Source organism: Anabrus simplex, chromosome 5 (genome assembly GCF_040414725.1).
Source record: "Anabrus simplex isolate iqAnaSimp1 chromosome 5, ASM4041472v1, whole genome shotgun sequence".
Taxonomy (NCBI): Eukaryota; Metazoa; Arthropoda; class Insecta; order Orthoptera; family Tettigoniidae; genus Anabrus; species Anabrus simplex.
This window is the reverse complement of record NC_090269.1, coordinates 202,039,114-202,066,111: the sequence shown is the minus strand read 5'-3', so window position 1 is coordinate 202,066,111 and position 26,998 is coordinate 202,039,114. Positions and strand designations below refer to the sequence as shown.

General features: G+C 39.4%; 1 protein-coding gene across 2 annotated transcripts in view; it reads right to left on the bottom strand.

Annotated features, from left to right (window-relative positions):
- The window catches only part of LOC136874436 (HAUS augmin-like complex subunit 6), a 333,441-nt gene that overhangs the window by 135,450 nt on the left and 170,993 nt on the right, over positions 1 to 26,998 (bottom strand). For both annotated transcript variants that reach the window (XM_068227904.1, XM_068227905.1), the window contains exon 6: positions 6,810 to 7,006. In XM_068227904.1, the coding sequence (XP_068084005.1) occupies positions 6,810 to 7,006 (197 nt within the window). The remainder of the gene's footprint in view (positions 1 to 6,809; positions 7,007 to 26,998) is intronic.

The following is a 26,998-nucleotide window of genomic DNA, read 5'->3' as shown; positions in this document are numbered from 1 at the left end:
ATTTCTTTAATTAATTTTCCACCAATAATGTGTTTCTTTTTCCTCTATGTAGGGGTTTCTTTTCCCGAACCAATAAAGATTTTGTGGGAGGGTGTTTTCTTTCCCCTAACGCCTAGAATCTTCCGCGAGAGGTTATAAACTGCTGATTTTGGGGTCTCCGGGCCACTTCTGTTCCATCTTTCAGTGTTTTAAGTACATAGCAGGAGGCGGGAAGTGCCTCTTTCTTCTTCAGCCGTTCAACACCAGGTAATGGCCTATTAATTACTTCTTTTCTTGCTAGGTCGGCAGTTTAACACTCGCGGCGGGTTCGAAGCATTTCCATCATGTAACCTTTTCCTAAAATGTAATTACTCTTTTCATCTTTTTTGTAAAGCTACATATTGGGATAGAGAGTGCTAACCCTCTCGAGCTCCCACTCACATTTGTTTTGAGGTGACCTTATTTTCTCAAACTATTCTTCGTTTATGTAATGTAAAGTGTTCTTCTCTAAGTCACCTCTGTAGTATGGGATTAGCCCCTGCGTTAGTGGCCCAGAGCCAGAATAGGTTTTAAAAACAAAGTGTATTAGGAGTGCAAGTTCGCCTCCTCTCAAGTTGTATTTTAGAGGTCATGTATTAATCTTTTCTCTCCTAATAGACCTCAGTAGGTTGGGTATTTTACCCCTGTGTATATGTCCTTTGAGGACAACTTGAAAGTTGAGTTTGGTGTGGCCTGGGAGAGGCTTAACTTTAAGAGCGAGTGGCTCTTTTCTAAAACTGAGAGTTGTATGCCTTGAGCAGGCTTTGCTGTGTAATTTGGAGCAAGGGCTCCAGGGTTTGATTGGGGTCTTCTGCCCCTTTTGTTGAAATTGGTATATCGTAAAGTTGAGCTAGTTGCTCAAGAATTGTGTTTTCAGGGCTCGAAGCCCAAATTCTTTAATCCCTGTAATTGTACATTTCAAGTTGTATTTCGGCTACTAAGTACCTGTTCTATTTGTTGTTACCTAATTTTGAAAAGAAAATATAACCTTGTTAAATTTTAAAATTTAATTTCTCTTTAGTAGCTTGAGACCTATTCACCACCCAGCACCTTCTTTCATGCTTAACTACCACAAAAACTCGGTAACAATAATAATAATAATAATAATAATAATAATAATAATGGCATATGGCTTTTAGTGCCGTGAGATCCCAGGATGGGTTCGGCTCGCCAGGTGCAGGTCTTTTGCTTTGATACCCGTAGGCGACCTGCGTGTCGTGATGAGGATGAAATGATGGTGAAGACAACACATACACCCAGCCCCCGTGCCAGGGAAATTAACCAATGATGGTTAAAATTCCCGACCCTGTCGGGAATCGAACCCAGGACCCCTGTGGCCAAAGGCCAGCATGCTAACCATTTAGCCATTGAGCCGGACACAAAGAACTGTTTTCATATGTCAAGGAAAATCGAACACATTTTTCATTCATATCTAGACGAAAACATCCCAGATATGTCAATTTCATTGTATCCCGAGCCTGTGTTGAGTAGATGGGGAAGTTGGTTTAAAGCTGCCTTTTACATACATGTAAATGTAGATATCCTCCACTCATTTTTCAAACAGTTGTCACTGAAACCTGTACCAATGGTAAACTGGTTGGCAGAAATGGAAGATCCCAGATTTTGCAACCTGGTAAAATCCTAAGCAGTATTTGCTTTTGAAAATTGCAAGTTTATTGCAGACGTTGTTTTGGAATTTGGAATTATCTATATTCTCACTTGCTTGTTTCGAAAATAACAGAACTGAAATGTAGAATGAGTGTAATTGCTTCTGGCCATGTTGGTGAACTAGTTAGTAAGATTATTGAAGGGTTTAGTGAATCGTTAAAAAGTGACGAGACTCTTCTCTTCCAAAATGTTAGTGCCTTAGTTGTAAAGAAAATTGAAAAGCTCATATCCCCAAGTGATGTTAACATTTTATATGGACTTTTGAATGATTTATTTCATCCAACTAATGTAATTCAATCAAACTATACAAATGTTTCGTCACTGAGTGAAAAAGTACAAAAATTGTCTGGCTTTAGAATGTTGAATCAGTCTGATATTATTGCTGGGTACCTTGCTTTTAAAGATATTCTGCGAAAACAAATTGAAGAAAATCCCGGTCAACAAGTTGAAATAATTCAGTCGCTGCTAGCATTAAAATTAATGCAGCTGAAATTTGCAAATTCTGTTTAAAAGTCTATTTGGGTTCCCTGTTCATCCAATGATGCAGAGAGATTTTTTTCGAAGTACAATTTGATTGTCAATGACCAGATATGACTAATGAAAGAGTTCCATTGTAACATGTGCTATGTTATCTTTTCACAAAGTAATGAATGGGTAGGATGGCCCAATGATACTGTAATGTAAGTGCTATGTAATCATAATCAGGAATAAAATGAAATAATATTGGATGCTTACTAGTAATTTATACATCTACCATTCATATAAATAATTCAGATACCATAATAATAAAACCTTTAATGATTAATTTTAGAATTTCATTAAAGCGAAATTAAAGCGATGCGGCAATATCTATTTCGCGAAATAACGCGAAAATTAGTATCCTTCTCGCAAAATCGTTCAAGAATTAATGCAAAAAAAATCATGCCTCTAGCCATATGGTACTGCCTAATAGTCCTAATTTTAATACCTTCCTTTCTTTCACATTTATTTTTAATTAGGACAAAAACAGCTTTGTGATCACTAATACCATCTATTATTTCGGTTTCTCTATAGAGCTCATCTGGTTTTATCAGCACCACATCCAAAATATTCTTTACTCTAGTTGGTTCCCTCACTTTCTGAATCAGATGCCCTTCCCATATTAACTTATTTGCCATTTGTTGTTCATGCTTTCTGTCATTCACATTACCTACATTACCTTTAAGCAATGATTTCTAACATGTACTGTTTATCTGAGATAGTCCTGAAAGCATTCTTCTAGTGCATTGGCACATGAAGATGCTGCGTTATGGGAAATTATTTATCATAAGGCACAGGTAACAAAAATCAAACTGGAAAAATAATGTTCCCGTTAATGTGTCTCCTATCTATTGCTTTAGTGTAACTTCTGGTACATTTTTCTTTGGTTAACATAAACTATTTTAATACTTATTTCTTACAACTGAATTGCATTAAAATTCAATTCTAAGTTCTTCCTAAGTGAACACTATAACAAAATGAAGGGTAGTTGTTCTGTCATTTTGGAAAGCAGAAAATGTTAAGATATGTTGTTGGGCTGCTTTGTTCATGCAGGCAATGAGTTGTAATTTTAGAAGAAAAAGTCCTGACAACACTTGAAGAATTGAATTCAGGATTTGGGTAACTTATGTAATCTTGTGATAAGAAATTGTAAACACCACCTCTCCTACCCTGTTTTTTCCTCCAACAAGACTCAAATCATACTACTACTACTACTACACCTATCATCAGGGGGATCTGATTCTTGTATTCAGCAAGTCTGAAAAGAGTGCAGGGGGGCAGGGGGGGTAGTGACTCCATACCATTCTCAGATTCTGTAGCCAAGAAGCCAGATATTCTTCTTATTCCCCTACTTCTCTTTCATTCAATTTTACCTTGCAGGAAAAGGTTTTAATAATGAGTACATTGTGAACTGTAGCAGAACAGCCTACAAAGGTCACACAACAACAGGGGTACTCCGATTGTAATAAGTAAAACTCGAACATATGTGATCTGACACCGTGGTTAGCCGATTTCAGTCCCGTTGGTGGGAAAAAATTTGACCATCAGAATGTTGGCCAGCAGGGTAGGAGAGGTGGTGCACGCAATTTCTAATCACATGATTATTTACCAAAACCGTGAATTCAATTCCAGACCTCTCCACCGTGTTCGTATGGAATAAGGGCATATGACGACGACGATGGTGACCTTGAGCCTTGAACAGATAAGCAGACCTGTTCGACAGCAGTAGACTGTGCCAACATGAGGTTTCGCCCTCTCCCTACCTCATTTATCATCATATCAAACCCAGACACACGGGTCACCCATGGGCGACCTGAACACGTAATCTAACATTGCCAGCACTAAAAGGCATGCGTTAAATAAAATAAGGAAAACATAATTCAATGTCTGTTTCTTTGGTATTTTTCCATACTTTTAGCCTTTGCTTAAAGGTCTAGTTGCTAAAAATAGAACAAATATGCTTCTATATATATTAAAAGCAGGAAAATGTATTTAACACCTTATTTATGTATGCATACCATGTGTATGCATAAGTTTTTGCCAGTTTTCATGGCAAAGAAAACACGTGATTTTCAAGGGAAATTCATTTTTTGTTTATTCAAAATATTGGCCATCGGCTTCTACACGCTTTGCCCATCTTTTAGGTAAGTTATGAATACCATGCCAAAGAAACTGGTTGTCTTTTGCAGCAAACCATTTGTCGAGTCATTTTCCAACTTCCTCAAAATTGCTGAAGTGCTGCTCTGCAAGCACGTGCCCCATTGATACGAAGAGGTGATAGATGGTGCCAGGTCAGGGAGTACAGTGGGTGCAGAAGGATGTCCCATCCAAGCAATTTCAAAGTGTCTTTCATTGCTTTTGCTGTGCACGACGGCGCATTGTCGTGTAAAAAAATCACTTTGCCATGTCTTCTGGCCCATTCCGGTTGCCTTTTGATCAACGTGTGATTTAAATTAAGCATTTGTTGGCGATAGTGTTGAGTTTGAGTTGGGCCATCATCCAGTAACGCCTATAATTGCTCATCTTTACACTTTTGTGGTCTACCAGAGCGAAATGTCTTTCACATTGAAATCACCACGTTTAAATTGCCAAAACCATGTCTCACATGTTCTAATCGATGGAGCGTGTTCACCATAGGTTTCTACCAGCAAACGATGACTTTCCACAACCTTTTGATTAAATAATGCCTGGTTTCTGGAACGTGAGATATCGAACCTATAGCGGTATCGAATGGTTAACTTGTGTTTTGGCGTTGCACGAACGTAAGATACATCTATCGGTTCGACAAATCGCTTGCTAACTTAGAGGGCCCTGAGCAGGAGATATCTATTTGTTAACATTTTCTATGGCTTTCTCATCTTCTTCCGTCGGCCTAATGTTCAAATGAACTATACAGTAGTGAAAATGAATTCAAAGACAGACTGAGGCTAAACAAATATACTGTCGTAGGTATGGTAGAGGTTACAAGCGACAATTTGCGTCCTGTGACAAATAATTTTCCATTGTCCCCTGTTGATCAATTATTAATTACGATAACCTTTAAGATTCAGTACTACTGCGTCTTGTCATATTTGTATCTGTGACTGCATTCGTGTCCATAAAAGCACTGGTACTAGTAACTGAGTATAACAGATAATTACACATTTATCGTAGTAGGCCTACTGCAGGCCTTCTTGCATTGGCAGTGAGCATATACTTTTATCGTGGAATTGTTTTTAATTAACGATATTACATTACAAGAAACTAACAGGTTATATAATTATGTTAATTACGCGATGTATGTCGTTATACTTTGATCAAACAATGTTCATATTTTGTAATAACAGGGAAGAGATACGGTATACTTATAAGGCTCAGTGCAAACTGGATTGCGCGTGACATGTGCCATTCGTGTGCATATTTCATTAGAAATCCTCAAACAATATAAAATTCTTCTGACAGTCCTTAAACACCTCGATACTGATACCCACTTCTGCAAGAACTAGTCGAATATCCATTTCTTCCTGCATGGCAAAGAGGGAATAATAGAAGCTGCACAGAAAGCTCAAATGCGATGCATTACTTGTGCGCATGCGCCTGACAATCTAGGGAACACACCTAATGCACAAAAACAAAGCAGTACGAGGGGTGGCATCTAGTGTGTATTTATGAAACTTGATCAACGAGCCAATAGTTGACAGTTCGATAAGTTAGCTGCTGTTCCGCTGTGCAACGCAGCGAAGATTTATCGAGTCGACAGCTGTAACAAAGCAATAGTTATCGGAAAGATATCTCATCTTTCCAGAAACCGGGCATAAGAAAAGCAATGTGTGCCGCAAATGTTCTCTTTCAGGCACAAACGTCGACATGTTCACTGAACAATACAACACGGAAGCTGGTGTTTGGTGGACTCAACTTGTGTGTGTTGGTAGGTTATTGTCAGACGAACACACTGACGCATGTGTCAAATTCATATGCTGCGTACTGTTCACTGGCGCCCTCTCTTAGTGAAACCAGAAAAGACTTATGCATACACCTGGTATGCACAGCAAAATCTTGTATTTTGGTTGCAAATAATTTGAAACTCATTTACATAATAGTGGTAGCATATAATTTTGTACTATTGAATGAAAACTATGTAAATATGCTCAAATCTCTTCCCTACTCATGACACAGGGACCCAGCATGTACATAACAGTTGAAAAACTAAGGCCCTTTCATGATATCTACACTTTGTAAAACATCCGAATTCTGATAATAAACATGTTCCAAGCTGATAGTACTAATATAATCATTGTGTCAGAACATGTATTTAGGGTATTATGCTATACATTTCAGGTTAGAATTAGACAATGCATGAACAAATTGAGAAGGAAGTCAGCTGACAGTAAAATCCTACTAATTTTAGGGATGATTCGCCTAAGCAACAGGGGGCTTCCATTATTCGAATGAAACATCTGATCTAAACCTTTGAAAACTGAGTAGCAAAATTTACATTAATACATTTACTAATATCTACACAATTCAGTTGATTACCAGTAAAAAATTCAGTCTTAATGTTATTGTATGTCACTGGAATATCACTACTTAACAAGATTGAAGTCACGTAGTAAATTAACACTCACCTGAATTCTACTGTCTACTTCACTATCTAGAGAACTTGGAAGAATTTCAGCTGCATCAAGTACAACTGGGGTAACACATGAGGAGTCAAGCGATTGAACTGCTTTATACAATTCTCTCAGCTGTTCATTTTGAGCCTCAAGCCTCTGTTCTTTCTTGTCCAATTCAGTCTCATATTTCTCCAGTTCTTCAGCCCACTCTAAAAATTAGTAAACAAGCTGATAAAGTATCAACAATATTGAATGTCAAGTTTAAAACATTACTGACATAATTAGCACAAAAATATGTTGCCTAATTTATATGTCTATAAACACATGCAATGTTTTTTTTTAATTTGTAGTATTGCAAATATGCCCTCCCTACTCAGACAGGGAATAGACGGGGGGGGGGGGGACAAAAAATCTGCAATAAATACCGGCAAGTTACCTCGGAATCTCCACTGCTGCACAACTGAAAGGATACCATGTCACCATGTGGTGTCATAGGCCTTTTCTAAGTCAAAAAAAAAGCCACCAAATGCTGTTTGCGGTGAAATGCATCCTGGATAGAACTCCCCAGGCATACCAAGTGGTCAGTGGTCAAGTGAGCAGCTCAAAAACCACACTGCTACTCGGACAAAATTCCTTGTTTCTCCAGACACCACACATGTCGGCGATTTACCTTCCTCTCAAATAGCTTACACAAACAGTAAGACAAATAGGTCTGTAACTTCCTGCATACTTAGGATTTTTGTCAGGCTTGAAGACGGGAATTACTATACCCTCCTGCCACAGAGACGGAAACTCACCCTCTATCCAGATTTGGTAGCACACATGAAGGAGATATAACAGACTATCCTCACTAAGGTGTTTCGACATCTGGTTATGGACATTGTGTGGTCCAGAAGACGTATCCTCGCAAAGCACCAAGGTGCTGCGGAGTTCCCACTACATAAAGGGCATGTTATAGTCCTCTGAAGCTTGAGTGGCAAAACTGAGGTGATGACATTCTGCCTCCCGCTTCAGAGCGAGGAAATCACGACGGTAACTCCCGGAGTCAGACACATCGGCGAAATGACTGGCTAGATGGTTAGCAATCTAGAGTGGTTCAGTGACGATAATGCCCACAATGGAAATTCCTGGTACAGAAGATGATCCTTGGATACCCAAAATACGTCTAAGTTTATTCTACACTTGAGATGACCGAGTACATGACGTCATAGATGACATCTCTCCCATGAAGCTTTCTTACTCTGTAGAATAAGAATCATGCCTTAGCATGGAGTTTCTTAAATGTTACCAAATTGGCCACAGTAGGCTGCCTACGAGCACGACGATGTTCTTTGATAGCTGCTGCAAATTCTTCGTTCCATTGAGGAACGAGTTTTTGGCGAAGAGTCTCTGTAAACGATGGAATGTACTTCTCAGCAGCAGCAAGAATAACTTGTGTTATGTAATTGATATCGTCGTCTACACTCCACCTGGCCATGTCGTTAAAGACAACTAGTGATGTGAACTTTGGCCAATCAGCATGTTAAAGTATCCCTCAAGGAGGAGCCTCAATGGATTTCTGTTTCAACAAAGCAAGAACAAAGGGAAAATTATTACTATCACAGAGATCAATGTGTATATTCCACTGAAACAGGGGAACCAGCGTTCGGGTGCATAGTCTGGCTGCTATGCAAGAGTATGTGCCGTAATGTACACTGAAATGAGTTAGTTCACCTGTATTCAAAATACATAAATCCAGCCCTCTTACTAATGTTTCCAACTCCCTTCACCTAGGGCAAGGCATTTCAGAGCCCCATATAGGGTGATGGGCATTAAAATCACCCAATAGGAACAATAGAGGTGGAAGCTGATCTATAAGATCAGTTACATCATTTATATCAAGAGGCTGGCTTGGTGGAAAAGAAACATTACACACTGTTACTATGACAGGCAGCGGAACGCAAACTGCTACAGCCTCCAGAGGGTTTTGTTTTTTTGCTTTACGTCGCACTGACACGGATAGGTCTTATGGCGACGATGGGACAGGAAAGCACTAGAAGTGGGAAGGAAGAGGCCGTGGCCTTATTTAAGGTACAGCCCCACCATTTGCCTGGTGCGAAAATGGGAAACCACAGAAAACCATCTTCAGCGCTGCCGACAGTGAGGCTCAAACCCACTACCTTCCGAATACTGGATACTGCCCGCACTTAAGCGACAGCAGCTATCGAGCTCGGTAGAGGGGTTCTTAGTGGAACCTCTTTGCTATAGGTATCAGAATGGACAAAAAAAATGCCAACATTACCGGAAGACCAGTTAGCATAATGTCACTCTGTTGAGTGTAGTCTGAAATTTCTCAAGACCTTATGATGAGCAGGTCTGATAAGTTTCCTGAATGCAGACTATACTCATCGAATACTCACTAATTAGCTGGCACAGCTCAGCAAGTTGCCTATCATAACCGTTACAATTCCACTGTAACAGTGACATAGTGTGAACCAAGAGATGATGAGTGTTAGGTTATACTTAAAACCTAAGCACCAACATCAACATCTACATCATTAGATGTAGATGATAGCTCGACATCCATCCAGTAGTCGATAGATGAGGGGGGCTAACACCCAGAACTTCGAGGCTTTTTGAGGGGTGGGATGTCCTCCTATGAGGGGGGCGCACAGGTTTTGGAGCACGTGTACCTGCTGGTGCTGATTCATACCCTCCAGATGGAGGGCAAGATTTCCCGTTCGCAGGAGAATTGCAAGAGCGCCTGGTAAGGGCGCTCCTCTTCTCCATCTTCTTTTCTTGTTTAGATGGGCTGGGAGATCATTTCCCAGCCCTGGTCGATGATGCCACCTCCGTCAGCTTGGGCACGGCTTTCGCCAACCACTTGGTAGGGCGAGACTTGGCCTTCCCCCCACTGCTGTGCCGGCTTAAGAGTCCCAGCCAGCACAGACTTCTTTGTGGTCGAAAGTGGGGTGGTCCCCCCATTCGAGCTTTTATTCTTTGCGACTTTGCCCACAGGAGCAACAGCACCCTTGGGCGCAGTGATCATAACAGGCTGAGATGACGTAAACGATGAATCTGGAAGACTGCATGCTATCTTCGTGTAGTCTAGTGTCTTTGCAGGAGCATTCATAGAACTGAACTTACAGCACACTTCCTGGTAGGAAAGACCATCCAGGGTCTTGATCTCGTGGATCTTCTCACCGAGATATACCGGAGAGTTCAGATCTCGGGGTGAATGAAGACCAGGGCAATTAGTGCATCTGTAAGGAGTTGTGCACTGTTCCGCGCCGTGAGCTCCTCTGCCACATGTACCACATACAGACGGATTCGAGCAACGAAATACCATATGCCTGAACCTCTGACATTGATAGCAGCGCATGGGAGGCGGGATGTACGGCCACACATTGCAGCGATAGGTGGTTACCTGGACTTTTTCTGGTAACAGTGACAATCTGAAGGAGACAAATGAACGCACCCGTGGCAACATTTTCGCCGTTGACTTTGCGCGTCATGCGCCGGACGTGTGTCACGCCATGGTGCTTCATGTCTTCCATCAACTCATCATTAGTGTTTAAGATGAGATCTCGGTGGAAGATAACTCCACAAACCAGATTCAAGGTCTTGTGCTCCTCCACTTTGATGGGAATATCGCCAAAGTGGTCGCACTTGAGCAACCGATCAGCTTGCACGGCAGTGCGCGTCTTTAGCAACAAACTACCATTGTGCATTTTTTTCCATATCTTCCAGTATGCTGTAGACACCTATGTGCCTACTAAAAATAGACCTGACCAGCTTGAAGTCACTCCCATCACTTCTGGTAGCAACCAGAAACCTAGGGAAGCTGGATCCCATTTTCTCACGTTGCGCTTGTTCCCAGGGGGTTGAACCCCTCAAGGAATCAAAAGTTAAAGACTTTGGTGCGGGACCACCTTGGGCAGGCCGAAGACGTTTTGTCGAAGTCATGCTCGAAATCATCCTCTGCGAATGCCACTCACTCTGATCAGGGGACTCTAGCTGAACCAAGCAGCCAAGGCAATACCCTCCTGGTTGTAGCAGGTATTGTCCGGAGTCCGATGATGGACAATGCCTAATACAGAACGTTAATTTTGGACAATGCTTAATACGGAATTATTTGAGGCAATAAGCACTAGGGCTCCCTTCCTTCAATCACCCACAATGGCGTGTACAGAGTAATAAATATAGAGAAAAAGTAAAAAATAATAACATGTACTTCTGGCATTCGGCTGAGCGGGGACCTGTGTTGTCAGGCGAATACTACTGCACGGTACATGGCACTACCACCCACAGGATTCCTGGGCGGTCACGAGCTGGCTTTCGGGTGTAATCGCACACGTAAGAGGCCCATCTCCGAGCAGCACGCACATCAAGAATTTTGAATCGGTCTACAACTAACCCTAACAAAATAAAGAGGGAACAGGGACCCTTTCAGTCGCCTTCTACAACAGGCAGAGATTATCTGTAAATCTATTCAGCCCCTCCCATCCACAGGGGGTCCAACACACAATACCAAATCGCAATCCATGTCCGCACCTTTGTCGCCCCTTACGACAGGCAGGGGATACCGGGGGTGTATTCTATATATGTGTCCCCCAACTGCAGGGGATACCGTGAGTGTATTCTTCGTCTGCGTCCCCCAACTACAGGGGGACCTTAGAAAATTATTCCAATCCCTAATTCCTTTCCTATAAACAAATATCTGCCCCAATTAGTCCTCTCAAATTCGTATCTTCATATTATTATCTTTCTGACTTAAAAACTTCATTCAAGCTTATTCATCAACTAGTGTCATCTACCTCTCCACCGATAGCTTGGAATGTACCACTTGGTCAAGCAGTTCGTCTTCTTAACTCCCAAGTCTTCCCAGGCGAAGTTTGCAACTTTGCAACATTACTATTGTCAGAAATCGCCCCTGCTTTCCTTTGGATCTTTTCCAGTTCTTAAATCAAGTAATCCCAGTGGCACCTTTCCATCATCCTCTATCCAACTACAATTGTTTTCCTTAACTGCATCCCATTCCATTTTTTTCTAACTGTACTATTCTTGATTATTTTCAACCCTGGGTCTCCCTCTTGTCCTCTTTACCTCTATCTGGGTCTCCGTCTGCTTCGGCATCCTTCCCTCTTACAACCTCTTAACATGTCCACACCATTTAAGTTTAGTTTTCTCCATTCTGTCGTAAAGCTATTCTATTCCGATTTCCTTCCTGTCCTCTCATTTCTTACTCTGTCCTTTTGTCTTTCCTATCATAAAAAAAATAATTACACTGTCCTGGATTTTATTCTCCTGTTCTTTCACCAGTGTCTAGGTGTCTAATGCTCTACATCCTTATTACAACCCCTACATACCCATATAACTTTACAAAGAGATATGTACCCTTTACTCACAACCTCCTTAATGTGAATACCCTGATTAAGATCTTTCCTTATATCCATCAGCACCTACAGTTGACATATGGTCACATCGAGCGTATAATTTTCTAATTGTTCAAGAAGTCGATTATGAGCAAGTGACGTGGGAAGAACTTTTTTCATAGTATTACGGGGATACCGTGGTTTACAGAGGTGAAAGAAGGTGCAGGCATGAATGGGTGGATATAGGAAAATCAAAAGATTGATTTAATAATATTTTAAAATTGGCAGTTTTATTTCTTCCCTTGACCTCTCCTTTTTTTTCTTCTCAAATATTAAATATTTACACTTTGCTGAGCAAACAACCATAGACCACGGACGAGGCTAGCTCGTAATCTTGCGTGACAAAATTAGAAATGAACAACAACTATTTACAACATGTGCCTGAAGCTCCCAATTTACAGACTTTGAGCACAACTGCTCCCTTTTAACCAACAGTCAAGGAGACAGATCTCCCAATTTCTTTTACACCACCAGGACACAGAGTATCCAAGATATGCAGTATTATAAGAGCACCTTTGCTCCACAAAATTATCTAGGAGACAACTCTCCAAACATTATTCCATTCCAGCCGTCCAAAGGCACCATTCGACCTTTACATTAATAAGAAGATCGTCTTTACTCTATGAATTTACACTTCAGAATCCGATTTCAAAAATTCATACTTTCCAGGCCTATCTACGCACAACCTACATATAACAAAATTAAACAGTATTCACTATCTTAACTGCTCAACAGTCTGATACCTTTAACATGAAATAAATGTAAACAGGGGTAACAAGTACCCAATCTAACTGGCCTTTGGTAAAAAGAAAAGGTTAAATTACTGGCCCAAAAACCAAAATGGTAAGGAGACGAATACTTGCACTCCTAGAAATCTACATTAAATGCATAAAACCCTAGTTGAGCTTATGGTCCGACGTTACAGAGGCTAAGCCTATACTACTGAGGTGACTAGATGGAAAAAAACAGAAATTACAAGACAGAAAAGGTTACGAGATCATAGTCACCTCAAAATAAAGCTGAGAGGGAATACAAGAGGGTACCTCACTCTCTATTCCATGATTTTGGTAAAGTTCTTTTCGCTTGTTTGAAATTTACATTTTAGAAAAATGAAGTTACATTACTAGAGATCTGAAACCTTCCCCTCAAGCTAACTTTGAAAGACTATCAGATTTTAGACAGGATCTGCCATTACCTTGAGCTGGTGGACCTCGCCAAGATGGACGAGGTGCCCCCGCCTCCTTTATAAACACACTCTAGTCTGGAGCAATCGCTAAGACAACCTGGTTCGAAAATGTGCCAACTTTTATAGCCGATGGGAAGTTCCAGGAAAATCTGGGCTAAGGCCCTGACACACCCCCAATTCTCATTGGATAATCAAATAAATACCAGTAAGGTTTGATTGGCTGAAAAATAAATGTACTAAATTTTTCATTGGTCGACATCTTAAGTTGGCGGGAAGAGATAGAAGTGTTGATAACTTTTCTTGAAAATCAAAAAACAAACACTAAACATTCCAGTTTAGGGAACCTTCACATACAAAATTATTCTAGAATTTTAATAGTTAATCTTTACACCAGAGGGTACAATATAAGTTTATAGTAACGACATCTCTTGAGGGATGTTCAAACTTCTTGCACTAGTTGTTCCAAGTTTTAAATTTCAGAGGGCGTTCTCCAAGGCGCTCAATTTAAATGTACACATAGCATGCATGTAATATATATTAATTGTCCCAGTTTCATGCTTTCTTTTCCACTGTTACAACAATGTTATTAAATTTTAAGTGCTATACACTAAAGTGCATGAAAGTTTCACGTAAGTACATTGTAATCTGTACAATATTATTATATATATTCTAGACAATTCAATAATGCTCCGTGAAAAGGTGTAAATAAATTAGTTAAGCTAAAGCAACTTTTAATTCAGAGTTGCCAAATGGATATGCTAAGCACTCAAAGCTCAGTGATATGGATCTATGGAATGTAATTCTTTATGAGAGGATTTTCACTTGCTGAAGCCTTGGATACTGTAAATAATCACAACATTGGTAGTATCGATATTTTGTGGGGTTCCAGAATCTAGTAAGAATACATATGTGGATCAGGAGGTAAGGAGAGGGAGGGCGTTACATTTCAAGCATGTTCAACAGATTTTGTGCAACAAAACAATCGAAAATGTCCCAACTATAACTAAGAACAGCAGTGGCTAATTTGTTCTGCAGAGATATCAGGTATTACAAGAGGTAACAGGAAGATCATTGGCTTCATAGGCATAATATCAAGACCAGATTCTGGGAGATTTCAGGTTGGACTTGCACAGCACACACTGGCAAAGAAGAAAAATAAAAAGATATATGCTAGCAAAACAGTGGAGGGAATGCAATGACTTTGTTTTGTGCAGTGACTGTTTCATTACATTTCATTCTTGCTAATTTCTGCATAGTGCACAGTCTTAGGTGGAGAAAAAATGATCTGCACTCAAATTTTAGAAAGATTTATGAGATGCCAAGTGCTAGACTGAGGCCTGATTCAAACTACGGTGTGATACGTTGAATCACGCTCAAAATCAACTCCAAATTGGAGTTGAAATTTGGGTGCAGATTGTCCAAGGTGGTGTAAATTAGACTCCTTCATTAACCTCAGCAAGTAGTCTGTCAACATCTGGTGGACATGGCCAACTATCCCAATTGGTACGGCTATATTTCAGATCCTGTCCCTCCTGGTTTCTCTACTTTCTGGAGGTATCTACTCTGCCACCTGGATCCTTCTCTTGGTGCATTCGTTATCACCCACGACTTGCAGCCATAGGTCAATTTGGGTACAAAGGTGGATTTGTAAACAGCTAACTTTGTGCCCTTGGAGATATCCTTCTTGTTTAGAAATTTCGTTCGGATGGCATTAAACAAGCACCCTGCTGTTCCTATTCTCTCTGTTATTTCCTCCTCAATCTTCCCATCTGAGCTGATGATTGAGCCTAGATACATTAACTTTGTCACTTGCTTCAATGGATTACCATCAACCACGATATTCTGCCTCTCCTCATTCTTGCTAATTACCATGGTCTTTGTCTTATCCACATTCATGCCTTTTTTCTTCAACTCTTCCACCCATACGTGGATGTTGGTGTAGTAAGTTTACATTTTCATGTAAACAATCAGGTCATCAGCAAATGCCAGGTTACAAAGTCGTACTGCTATATGAGGTAATTTTCGACCGTCAACTTCTTGATTACCTCACGACACAGATTCATAATTTAGTTGAGGTACACTATGAAAAGAACAGGACTAAAACTGCAGCCTTGCTGGACTCCTTGTCTCATAATGAACTCTACAGACCTCACATTTCCCATCTGCACAAAATTCCAACAGCTCATATAGACTCCTGATGGAACTGCAAAGTGATCTGCTGACTCCCTACTCCTTTAGGCTTTCCAGAGTTTGACCCTCAAAACTCGATCAAATGCCTGATTCAGGTCAATAAAGGCACCTTTAGGGGTCTTGTTCTCCAGTAGTTTTGCACTGGCCATTATAACAGTAAATATGAGATCGTGCCTGCTTATATTTGGGCAGAAGCCATACTGGGCTGCTTCAAGTTTAACCTTGACCTCCTTTCTCACAAGGGGGCATTCCCTACTCATCACCACAGATTTCTCTCAAAATTATAGAATGTGCAGGGCTTGGCTAGAAAGGAAAGTACCCGAAGCGGGAACTCCAGATGGCCAATCGTATAGAAAATAAAAATGTTTACTCGGCTCTCGCACTGTATAAGCCACTTACAAGCAGTAGTTGGCGTAGCAGTAAGAACTGGGACTAGTAATTCGGTGCTTGTAGGTTCGACTCCCTGTGTGGAGACTTCTTTTTTTTCCTCTCAACCTTTATATTATTCATTTTCAACTAAGCAGAGGGGCGAATAATTCATTTTATTTATTTATTTATTTATTTATTTATTTATTTATTTATTTATTTATTTATACTCAAAAGGTATAGAAAAGGTAAAAAATTGGGATTTCATTGTCAGAATTTTCAACAAGGGATTGTAATTAAAGTGCGTACGAAAAGACTTTGTACATGAAAATTCAAAGCTTTATTCATTGACTTTCGATGCTTTACATGTGTCGGCATGATATTTATCGTAGAAACAGGGGAAACAATAATTATTTCTGCATCTAGCACAAGTCATAAACGCCGCATTTTTACAACCACATCGTTGTTTCAACGTCTCCATAGAAAAAATGTCTCCACGCAGGGTGTCGAACCCACGACCATCAAATTACTAGTCCCAGCTCTTACCGCTATGCCAACTACTGCTCGGCGTGCGTGTTAACGTAAGTGACTTATACGGTGTGAGAGCCGCGTCAACATTTTTATTTTTATTTTTTATACGCTTGGCAATCTGGAGTTCTCATTTGGGGTTCATTCCTTTCTAGCCAAGCCCTGCACGTTCTATAAATTTGAGCAAAATCGGTGGTGACGAGTAGGGAATGCCCCTTGTCAGTCTACAGTAGTTTCCAGGATCTTTGAGAAGACCTTCCCAGGCACTGACCACAAGGATATACTGCTAAGATTACTGCACTCTTGATTGTCTCCTTTCTTAAAGATGGGAATGATCACAGCTACCTCCCAATCCGTAGGGACCTTCTTTGTTCTCCATGCATACATCAGAATCTTGAATAGGAAGTATCCTGCTTTCTTTCCCAAGTTCTTAATCATTTTTTAGGCGATTCAATCATGCCTTTGGGCCTTTCCATTCTTGAGTTGTTGAATAGCCAACTGCATTTCATTTAACATTAAGTCTTCTTGTTCTCCTCTCCTCATCTCCTTTCTTTCTTCACTTGCCCATGGACTGCTTTCATTCTCATTTTCATTCACTAAATCGTTGAAATATTCTTTCTCTCTCTCCACTGATTCTTTCTCTTCTGTTACGATTTTCCCTTTCTTATCTTTTATGAACTTTGGAGGGGACTGTTTCTTCTTTCTCATGTGCTCTGTAGAACAACTTCTGGTTCTGTATGTAATTTATTTCCATTCATTGTCCGAATTCTTTCCAAAACTGTATTTTTGCTATTTTCTCTAGGCCTTTCACCCTTTTCCTTTGCTCCTTATACCTCTCATGGTCCTCGGTATCATTGGTTCTCAATTAATTCTTCCATGTTTCCTTTTTCCTTCTCACTTCTTCTTAGATGTCATCATTCCACCAGCTTCTCCTTTTCTTATATTCTCTCACTTTTGTTAGAACATGTTCCACTTCCTCTCCAGGTCCATCCCCTTGATCCTCTTCTCTATCATCCTGCACTCCTCCTCCTCTGCCTGTCTGAACTGCTCCAGTATCTCCTTGTTCTCTCTTAGCTAGTAACCTTAATCTTTTCTTGTTTGTTCTTCTTAGGTTGTTTCCTCTTTACCTTTGTTGTGGTTTCCACTGTTGTGATCAAGAGAAAATGGTCACTTCCTATTTCTATAAACTCGACAATCTGTCACCTTTTGGAAGTGATCTCTCTTCACTAACACAATCTACGATACAGCGTTTGTCTTGGCTGGGTTCCTCCCTTGTGTACATACGTATAAACTTATGTGGGAACATGGTGTTCACTATGACGAGGTTATTGGTAATGCAGAAATCAACTATCCTCTCACCACTGTTGTTAACCACATGTTTCCCATGCCGTGCTACAGTTCTGCCACTCCCCACTGGTTGGTTTCTGAATCTGCCATTGAGATCTCCTAAAACATTCCCCCTCAAGTGTTGTCCACCACATACTGAAGCTCTTCGCGGAACCTTCTCCTCCTTCCCTACATAGTAATTCATTCCGTACACCACAATAAAGGAAGTTTCTAAAGTTCTTGTGAACCAGCAGTGCTACTACTGATTTGGCTCTGTTGCTAACACCAGATCATTCACCGCTGTATCCACCCCTTGTCCTTTCTCTTTTGTCTCTGTCAGTGCCAAGACTACAAGTCTTGTCCCTCTCAAATCCTGCGACTAGTTCATTCTTCTTCCAGGAATTCCTCGTATATTGCATGTTCCAAATCTCATAATCCTTTGGTTGGTATATCTCTCATTTTGACTTTTTCTGAAAATAATTTTGGGCATGTGAGATATGGCTCCACAGTGCTTACAGGGCAGTGAGGGGCTGCCCTCTTTTGGAGTCTGCCCTCACCATGCTGCAACTTCAGGACTGATTATATTCTCATTCCATACTCAAGACAAAGATTCTCTTCCTTCAGAACCTATAGTTGATTGTCATTTAGTCTGGCCTCTCAACCTCGACTTTACAGGAAAGGGTGGCCGTGCCGGGAACCAAAGCTCACATCGGCATCGCTCTTGGGATCACCAAGACACTCAAGCCTCTCCACACCACACCCCGGAGGGAGGGGGCATTTTAGACACCAATGCAAAAAAAAGTATAAGTAATACCATATTTCCTCACACATTAAATGTCCCTTTTTTACACTTGTATAGCAGCAAAAAGTAATGGAGGGGTACAACATGCAATAGCCTCCTATTTATCTACTGATTTTTGGGTGTAAAGAACTATAAATGTGTTCTACACTATTCTTTAACAAATCTATTATTGTATTCCGAGTCTTAATGGCTACCTTCATCGGAAGGCAGTATCTCTAAACTAATCAAATAAAGAAATCAATAAATGGTGAACACATTATTTTGGGCCTACATATACTGTAAATAAACTCAGTTCTATTTACACCTACATCACGTCATTAGTTTTCTCTCATTAATAGTTCTGATGAAGTTGACGTCAGGAAGGGCATCTGGTCTTAAAAACTTGCTACGAAAATTCATCTCGCTTCAATACTTGATACCGTAGAGAAAAGGTATAAGGGTTGGATATACGGTGTTATTACATTATGAAATATTAATACACTCATGTTCATAAAATACAGAACACCTTGAAAGACCAGAGATAGGAAGTTCATATTCACAGAACACGTTCATTAGTATGTTCCACAAAAACGATTAGCATTTCAGTCACCTAGGTTCAGCACGTGTCCTGTAGCCTAGTAGGCACTGATAACTTGTTCCATGCGTGATGGCATCCATGCGTGTAAGGCGCGAATGGCGTCCTGGGGTACAACCATCCATGCTGCATTCACGTGGTTCCACAGTTCATCTTTGATGGTTGACATTGGGTCTCAGCGCCTCACCCGTCGTTTCACCATATCCCACACATTTTCGATTGGCAACAAGTCCAGTGATCGGGCGGGTCAGAGCAACAGACTGACATCCTGTGACAACAAGAAGGCACGTGTTCATGCAGCAACGTGTGGTCGTGCATTGTCCTGCTGAAATATGGTGTCTGGGATGTCGTGCAGAAAGGGGGCTACGGGTTGCAGGATGTCATTCACGTAGGTCAAAGTGGCCACGATGCTCTGGACACGCACCAACTGTGATTTGTGGTTGTACCCAATAGCACCCCACACCATACAGCCTTGAGTTAGCACTGTATGTCTTGTGCGAATGCAGTCAAAGTGAGCCTCTACCCCTGTCTGCAGCGAACCAAAATGCGGCCATCATTTTCAAACAAACAGAACCTGGATTCGTCTGAAAACACCATCTGCTGCCATTCCTGTCCCCAGTAATGTCATTCCATACACCATTGCAGTGTAGCATGTTTATGCTCATTAATCAAAGGTAGGCGAAGTGAACGACTCGCTGGTAACCCAGACTGTAATAAATGGTGACGGACTGTCACTCCTGATAGTGTAAGATGTGTTACACTGTTCTACTGTTGCACCAGAATCGAGGACAATGCATATCTCTCCTGCAATGCCATTCGGATGAGGTGTCGATCTTTTCGAGGGGGTGGTCTGGGTGGTGCGACCAGACCCATCTCGTGTTCTATGGCCTTCTGTGAAGCATTCTGTACAAAACCGTTGCACTGCCAACACACTTCGTCCCACATGAGCAACGATTTCCTGGGTGGATGCATCACGTTCTCTCATGCCAATAATGCGCCCTCTTAAACTCACTCATTTGATGGTATGATTCTTGCATACGTCTGCAAAGCATCCTGCACGTTTACTCAAGTCACATTGTTCCATTACCTTCAGTTTATAGCGGTGAGAGCCACAGGCACATTTTACCAGTCTGTGGTGGTGCACCGAGATATCAATGTGGACCTTGAACCTGAGGGCTGACATGGTTTAAATGCTGATCATTTCTTCAGAACATACTAATGCACATGTCCTGTGAATATGAACTTCCTATCTCTAGTCTTTCAAGGTGTGCCAGTTTTTATGAACATATGTACAAAAGAATTTAATGTCCAATCATTTGTCTCTGTTAGTTGAGCAATTCAATAAATTCCACACAATGTATGAAAACTTAAAGAAAAAAGGTACTAAATGAGACAAAAAATATTATTTCAACACTTCTATTTTAATTCCCAGTATACTTACAGTACTCAATCTAAGACACCCTCCACACAACTAATATTGTGACTGAAGTAACAGAAAAATCAGTAATGTTCTATGTTCTAAAAAACTACCCTATTTATCTAAGCTACAGTATGCATTAATACTTTTATTTTCATAGGATTGCAGTAAATAATTTTCTGATGCATTAACGTCTGTGTTGTTCAAAGTGATATAATTTTTGACATTTGATCCAAAACAATGGTGTCATTGTAACTGTTCACTTAATTGAGTAATCTGCCCAAACAATGGTGGTAATGTAACCATTGATTTCTACACATTTATTAAAAGTAAAATAGAATGATACAATAATAAAAGGAATAACAAAACGAAGTGTTAAACTTACTTCTTTCACACAAGTCTTCTGTCTGTTAGAAAACGATGAAACAGTGGCAATCCATTACTTCAATAACACACTTCTACAACTTTTCTCCTTTGGCACTTTCACCTCCAGTTTCCAGCAGTGGACATGCACAGATACAAATATGAAATGACCTGAGTTGTGCTTAAGCGGCCATTTTAAATAAACCTAAATTAATGATTCACTTCCATTCTCTGTTGTTCCTCTTCTGCGGGAATTCCATAATTGTCTACATTCGGTACGCAACGGTCTCATCCTACCAGTTTATCATGTAAGCAAGTTCATACTTTCCTGATGAAAGGTCTTAAATTCCATACAGTTTGCAGGGAATGCCAAGCTCTTCAAAACGTTTACACTAAAACTACATTCTGACTGAAAGTACTAAAAGAGTATGGCAAAAACAGGACAAATGATCTAAAACTGGCTTTTTGGCATCAATGAACAAAACAGGCACTAACATATAAAACAGACATCTATAGGCACTATAAAATTACTGTTTTGGACTCCTGTCAGATCAAAGGAATAAAACACACAAATAGGCAAAATCTGTGCCCTACTTATCACACAGGAAACCTAATCACTGCTTTCATTTGAATTTATAATCGTTTCGTGCCACCAACTTACCTGGCACCGGCAATGTTTTCATCCCAAATGAAATCTTCATTGCCATGGATGCACTCGAGATCCAGGTCTTTTTGAAACATTTAAGAATAGTATCACTCCCGAATATAGAGTCCAAACAAGGAGAATCTATTCATAAATGGTTTCTGGAGATGGTCTCTGTATTTTGCCAGTTGGTGTATGTGTAGGAGATACCACTTCTTCTGAATAAAGCCATCCTGTAGAAAGCATGCCAATCCACCAGCTGATTGCTAGCAAATGTTACAAGTTGCACTTCCGAATGTAATACACAATGACTGGAAGCATTCTTTTGATAACTGCGACTGTTGATAGCCAGTCCTTTATTTTAAAACTAGTGGACCCGTGCTGCTCCGCAGCATTCCTTATAATCATGATACGTCCAACACAGTCATATCGTTTGCCTGCCCTTTTCAATAGTTTTATGAACATGTATTACCAGTACATAAGCGACTCATTCGTAATTTAGTTTTAAAAATTTCTTTCCGTACAATATTCTTTGTGCTTCAACCATTCGGTCACGTCTGTACCTTAATATTTTCAAACGATCTTGCCTGAGATAGAGCATGCAACATACAATTGGCTGTTGCTGAATACTGGTTCAGGTAAGTAGGCTACCCAGTTTTTCAAGCGTTTGTCCCTGCGTTTTATTAATGGTCATACAGAATGCTAGTCGACTTGATACCTTCCCATCTGTACGTACATTGACTGTTTCACTTAGCAGCATGCAAGTTATTAGGAACGTTCAGGCATCTGTTGAGTATATTCAGAAGCTGGGGAAAATCAGAGAAACAAACAGTATCTAGCAGAGAATAGTATTCTTTCATCATCAAATGTTAGTCGCTTAGCAACCTGCTAAGTACAGAATGCACTGCGGGTTAGGGCAAGCCTTCGCCTGCAATTATTGGAGAAATCATTTAATGATTTGATCTTGAAAATAAATACATTTCTGTTGACTTTCTAAGAAATGCAAGAATTTTCCTACATTGAGACGATTTGAAATTTTGGTACAAACCGCACCTTTTTAACTCACTCTGCTTTAAGAGCATGAGTTTTGTGAATCATACATGTTAGCACTTTATGTGTGTGTATGTATGTATGTATGTATATATATTTCATGCTTATTCCCTACATTTATCATATCAGGATTTACCTAAAAAGCTGTAACTGAGAAGAGAGAGACCGCATTGTTTAAGTTAGGTATGCTATGAAGTGCCTGGATAGTGTCAAAAGTTCCACAATGAAAAAATTTTTAAAAAAAAAAAGGGAAAGCTTGCCATATTTATATCTGAAGACATGGAGGCAATGAATGTTATCATAATGTTTAATTTCATAAGTCATAGTCTCCACAAATTTATTAATGCATAGCATGATTTGTTTGGCATGTCCAAAAATGTAAAAGTCAGTGGGACATAGTAATAGTAGTAGTAGTAGTAGTAGTAGTAATAGTAGTAGATGCCTTTACCGGCAAGACCTACTATGGGCTAAAACAAATTTGTTACTTTCATTAAGAAATCTCAGTCTCATCTTTGGCTTTGACAACATGAAAGTGACCCAGGTATCGGTGATTATAGTATGCCATTCCTTAAGAAGCCAGTCCCTGTTATGGATGGTGTGAAAATATTGCTCATAGGGTCAGTTGGTGCATTCATTTTAGTGGGCTTGGCAGACTGATATGTAATAGCAACATTTGGCTCAGCGAGGAAAGCAACGGGAAACTACCTCACTCCTCATTTCCTTAGTACACCTCTTTGTGACACCTAGGCCACCTATGACAGCTGATGGTGGAACTGTTGAGCATCAAACCAGCCTCCAGGCTGAGCATTTAACATGCATACACATTAATAGTTAGGTACGTTGAAGAGTAAAATAATCGTGACTGGATTGTTTTATTTATATCACATTTTAAACCTAATTTTCCAAAAATTACCTACGAGGCATGTTTTAAGGGTAAGTACCATTTTGATTTACCAAAAAAAATGTAATATGATTCTTTTAAACAATTCCTTTTTTTTTTTTTTACATGTAAGCCTGTACCTTAAACTACTCCTCAACATAAATTACAAGCATATTAAGGCACTTTTCATATCATGAAACCAGCTTGAGAATTCCATCCTCATCGAAATCTGAAGCCTGATGTGTCAGCCAGTGCAACACAATCGTTTTTAGGTCATCATCATCATCATCATGACACTAACCTCCTAAATGCTTTTACAATAATTGCAGGAACAAGTGGTAGTCACTAGGTGCTAGGTCAGGACTATACGGAGGATGATCGTATTGTTCCCAACCAAATAAAGCAATGAGGTCTCTGGTTCGATTAGCCATGTGAGTTACATGTCATAAACCTCATTTTAGGTCCGTATTGAAAAATTTTTAACAGTTCAACAATAATAAAGGTGTTTCAATTTATTCCACCTATTCAATACTTATATTTTCACTTATAGTTGTTACATAATTAAATTCTTAGTTACATGGGACATGTTTCGCCCTCAATTAAAGGCATCTTCAGCCTAAATACAATAATCAAAAATACAACTAAATTAAAAGTGGAAGTTAAATACAATCATCAAAAATACAACTAAAATAAAAAGTGGAAGTTAAAAGTTTAGTCTGTTATTAAAATTCGGAACAATAAAAATGTGAAAAATGATAAAATAAAAAGATGCTAATGGAAAACTGTCTTATGATTAAACTATAATCTTGTCGGAGACTAAAACTTCTATTAAAATTCTAATTAAAACAGTTCATATAAAATATTGGAAAATCAAAGTGGTAGTAATAAAAAGCCAACGACATGAGGGCGTGTACACAAGCATAAACTTGATTGTCATGAATACAATCTTTTCAAGGCCGCTGATGAAATTCGTAGCAAGTAAGGCAGAAGCGTCTATTGAAAAATTGTAAGAGGCCGTTAGCACCGGTAGGTAACAAAATGGCTGAATCCTTGCCAGAAAATGTCAACAGATGCAGAAATAAGTTTTCTGTAAGAGAAGGAAAAGAAGAAATAAGAAATTGAACGTAAGGAGAGAATTCAGTCTTACATAATTTTGAAACAGATGAGGACTTACATGTAAGTGGAAGTTGTTATTTGTTAACTACTGTTGAGTTGGTTGCTGCCCGTCTGTTGGCTCTGAGTCTGGTGTTATAACTGTGCTGCAGAGGCGGTAGTGAACTCGGAGGGGAAGGAATAGGGGAGTGCGGAAGGGAGGAGAGGATGGGTGGAGTCAAATGTGACGAGGCTGACAAAGGGGCGGAGTCAACTGCATTGCTGGAAGTAGGCCTAATATCTGTAGGTATGGGAGGAGTATTAGGGTTTGAAGAATTAAATATATTAGGTATCCTAAATTTATTCGAACTAACTGACTTTAATAATTCCGGCATTAATTCATGTAGCATACTTTTATTGTCCGTGGTTTCATTGAGATTCTTTTGCTTATTGTACGTCTGATCTAAATAGATGTATAAACTTTCTAATTCGTTCAGCATTCTTCCTTTTTGTATGTTTCTAATTATCGCTAAGTCTTTCTCTATGGATTCAAATCTGTGACCAGTCTCCCTCATATGCAAACTCATCGCTGAGTATTTCCTATGTTTTTCCGCGTTAACATGTTCCATGTATCTTGTCATAAAATTTCTCCCAGTCTGTCCAACATATGAAAAATTACACTGAGTACATTTAAGTCTGTATACTCCCGATCCTAAATAACGATTCTTATCATAATTAACATTTTTTTTATGATTAAAGAATATGGACTGGTTAGTATTAGTAGTTCTAAAAGCTATATTAAAATTATGTTTCTTGAATACGCTAGTAATCTGGTATATAGCTGGATTATTAAAAGTGAATGTAGCATACTCAGTTTTTTTGGTCTTTTCTGGTATCAGATTCGTAGATAATTTGTTCTTAATTTTATTGATTAATTTGTTGATCATTTCTATTTTTGAAACGATTTTGTTTAGCGAGGTATCTAATATAATTTAATTCTTTCTTCAAATTCTTGGGAGATAGAGGGATTCTAAGTGCTCTATAAATTAGACTGTGAAAAGATGCTTGTTTATGTGAACTCGGGTGTAAAGAGGAATTGTTTATAGTTGTAGATGATTGTGTCGGTTTTCTAAATATTTGGAAATCAAAAGTGTTAACCTTACGCGTAACTGTTATATCTAGAAAATTCAATGAGTTATCGACTTCGTCCTCTCTCGTGAATTTCAAATTAGGTTCGATTTCATTTAATTTATTTAAGATTTCTTGACTATTAGTGACATCTTTGTTTATGATTACAAATGTATCATCTACATATCTCAACCATAAATCTATTCCTTTAATTTTTGCTATTTCATTGTGTTCGATTGAATCCATAAATATGTCGGCAAGGATGCCCGATATTGGGTCACCCATTGCTAATCCATTCTGTTTATAAATATTATTGTTAAATGTGAAGTAATTATTGTCTAATACGAACTTTAACAATCTAGTGAATTCTTCTACTTCCATTTTACTAAGATTACTGTGTTTACAAATATTATCATGAATGATATTAAGAGTTTTATCTGTCGGAATATTCGGGAACATATTCACTACGTCATACGAACACATCATCTGGTTTGGAAGTACGCCAAATCCAAGCAAAATGTCACACAAGTCAATGGAATTTCTTAATGGTTGTTTATTATTAAAAGTGCAATGTCTTTTCAAAAAATTGTGAATGTATTTGGAGACTTTATACGTGGGAGAATTACGGCAATTGATAATCGGACGAATCGGAATATCTTTTTTATGTATTTTGGGCATAGCTCTAGTTTCCGGGAGCCTAGGATTCATATTGACAAGTTTTAATTGTTCTTGTTCAGTAAAGAGAGATGTGGCTTGAAAATGAAATCAAGGCATATTACAGGAAGAAATCCAAATTGAATTTGCAATTATATAACGTTCACTTAGCGGTGACTCAGGATTTAGCCCCATTAGAATGGCAGTCTTTTTATCAACACATGAAACACAAATTAACATACGCACTTAGTAAGAAACAGGATACATTGAATAAGAAATTGAATCATTTAATAGACACACAAATACGTCGTAGTAAACAAACGAAACAAGAACAAATTAAGGGCCCATCGGACAATGTTACTCCCACGGTAGTTAACTTGACCAAGGTAAAATTTACGGAAGGAGAGAATGACCTACTTAAAAGGGGTCCAAAATACAATTGGCCTAATAACGATAGAGAAATAGATATCATTAACACAGTTGCAGAAGCGGAGGCGAACATATCAAAACTCCCACGCGATGTACAAGACGAAGTAAGATTGGAGTTAAAGAAGAAATTACCCAGACTGGCTAAAGAAATTTATTCCA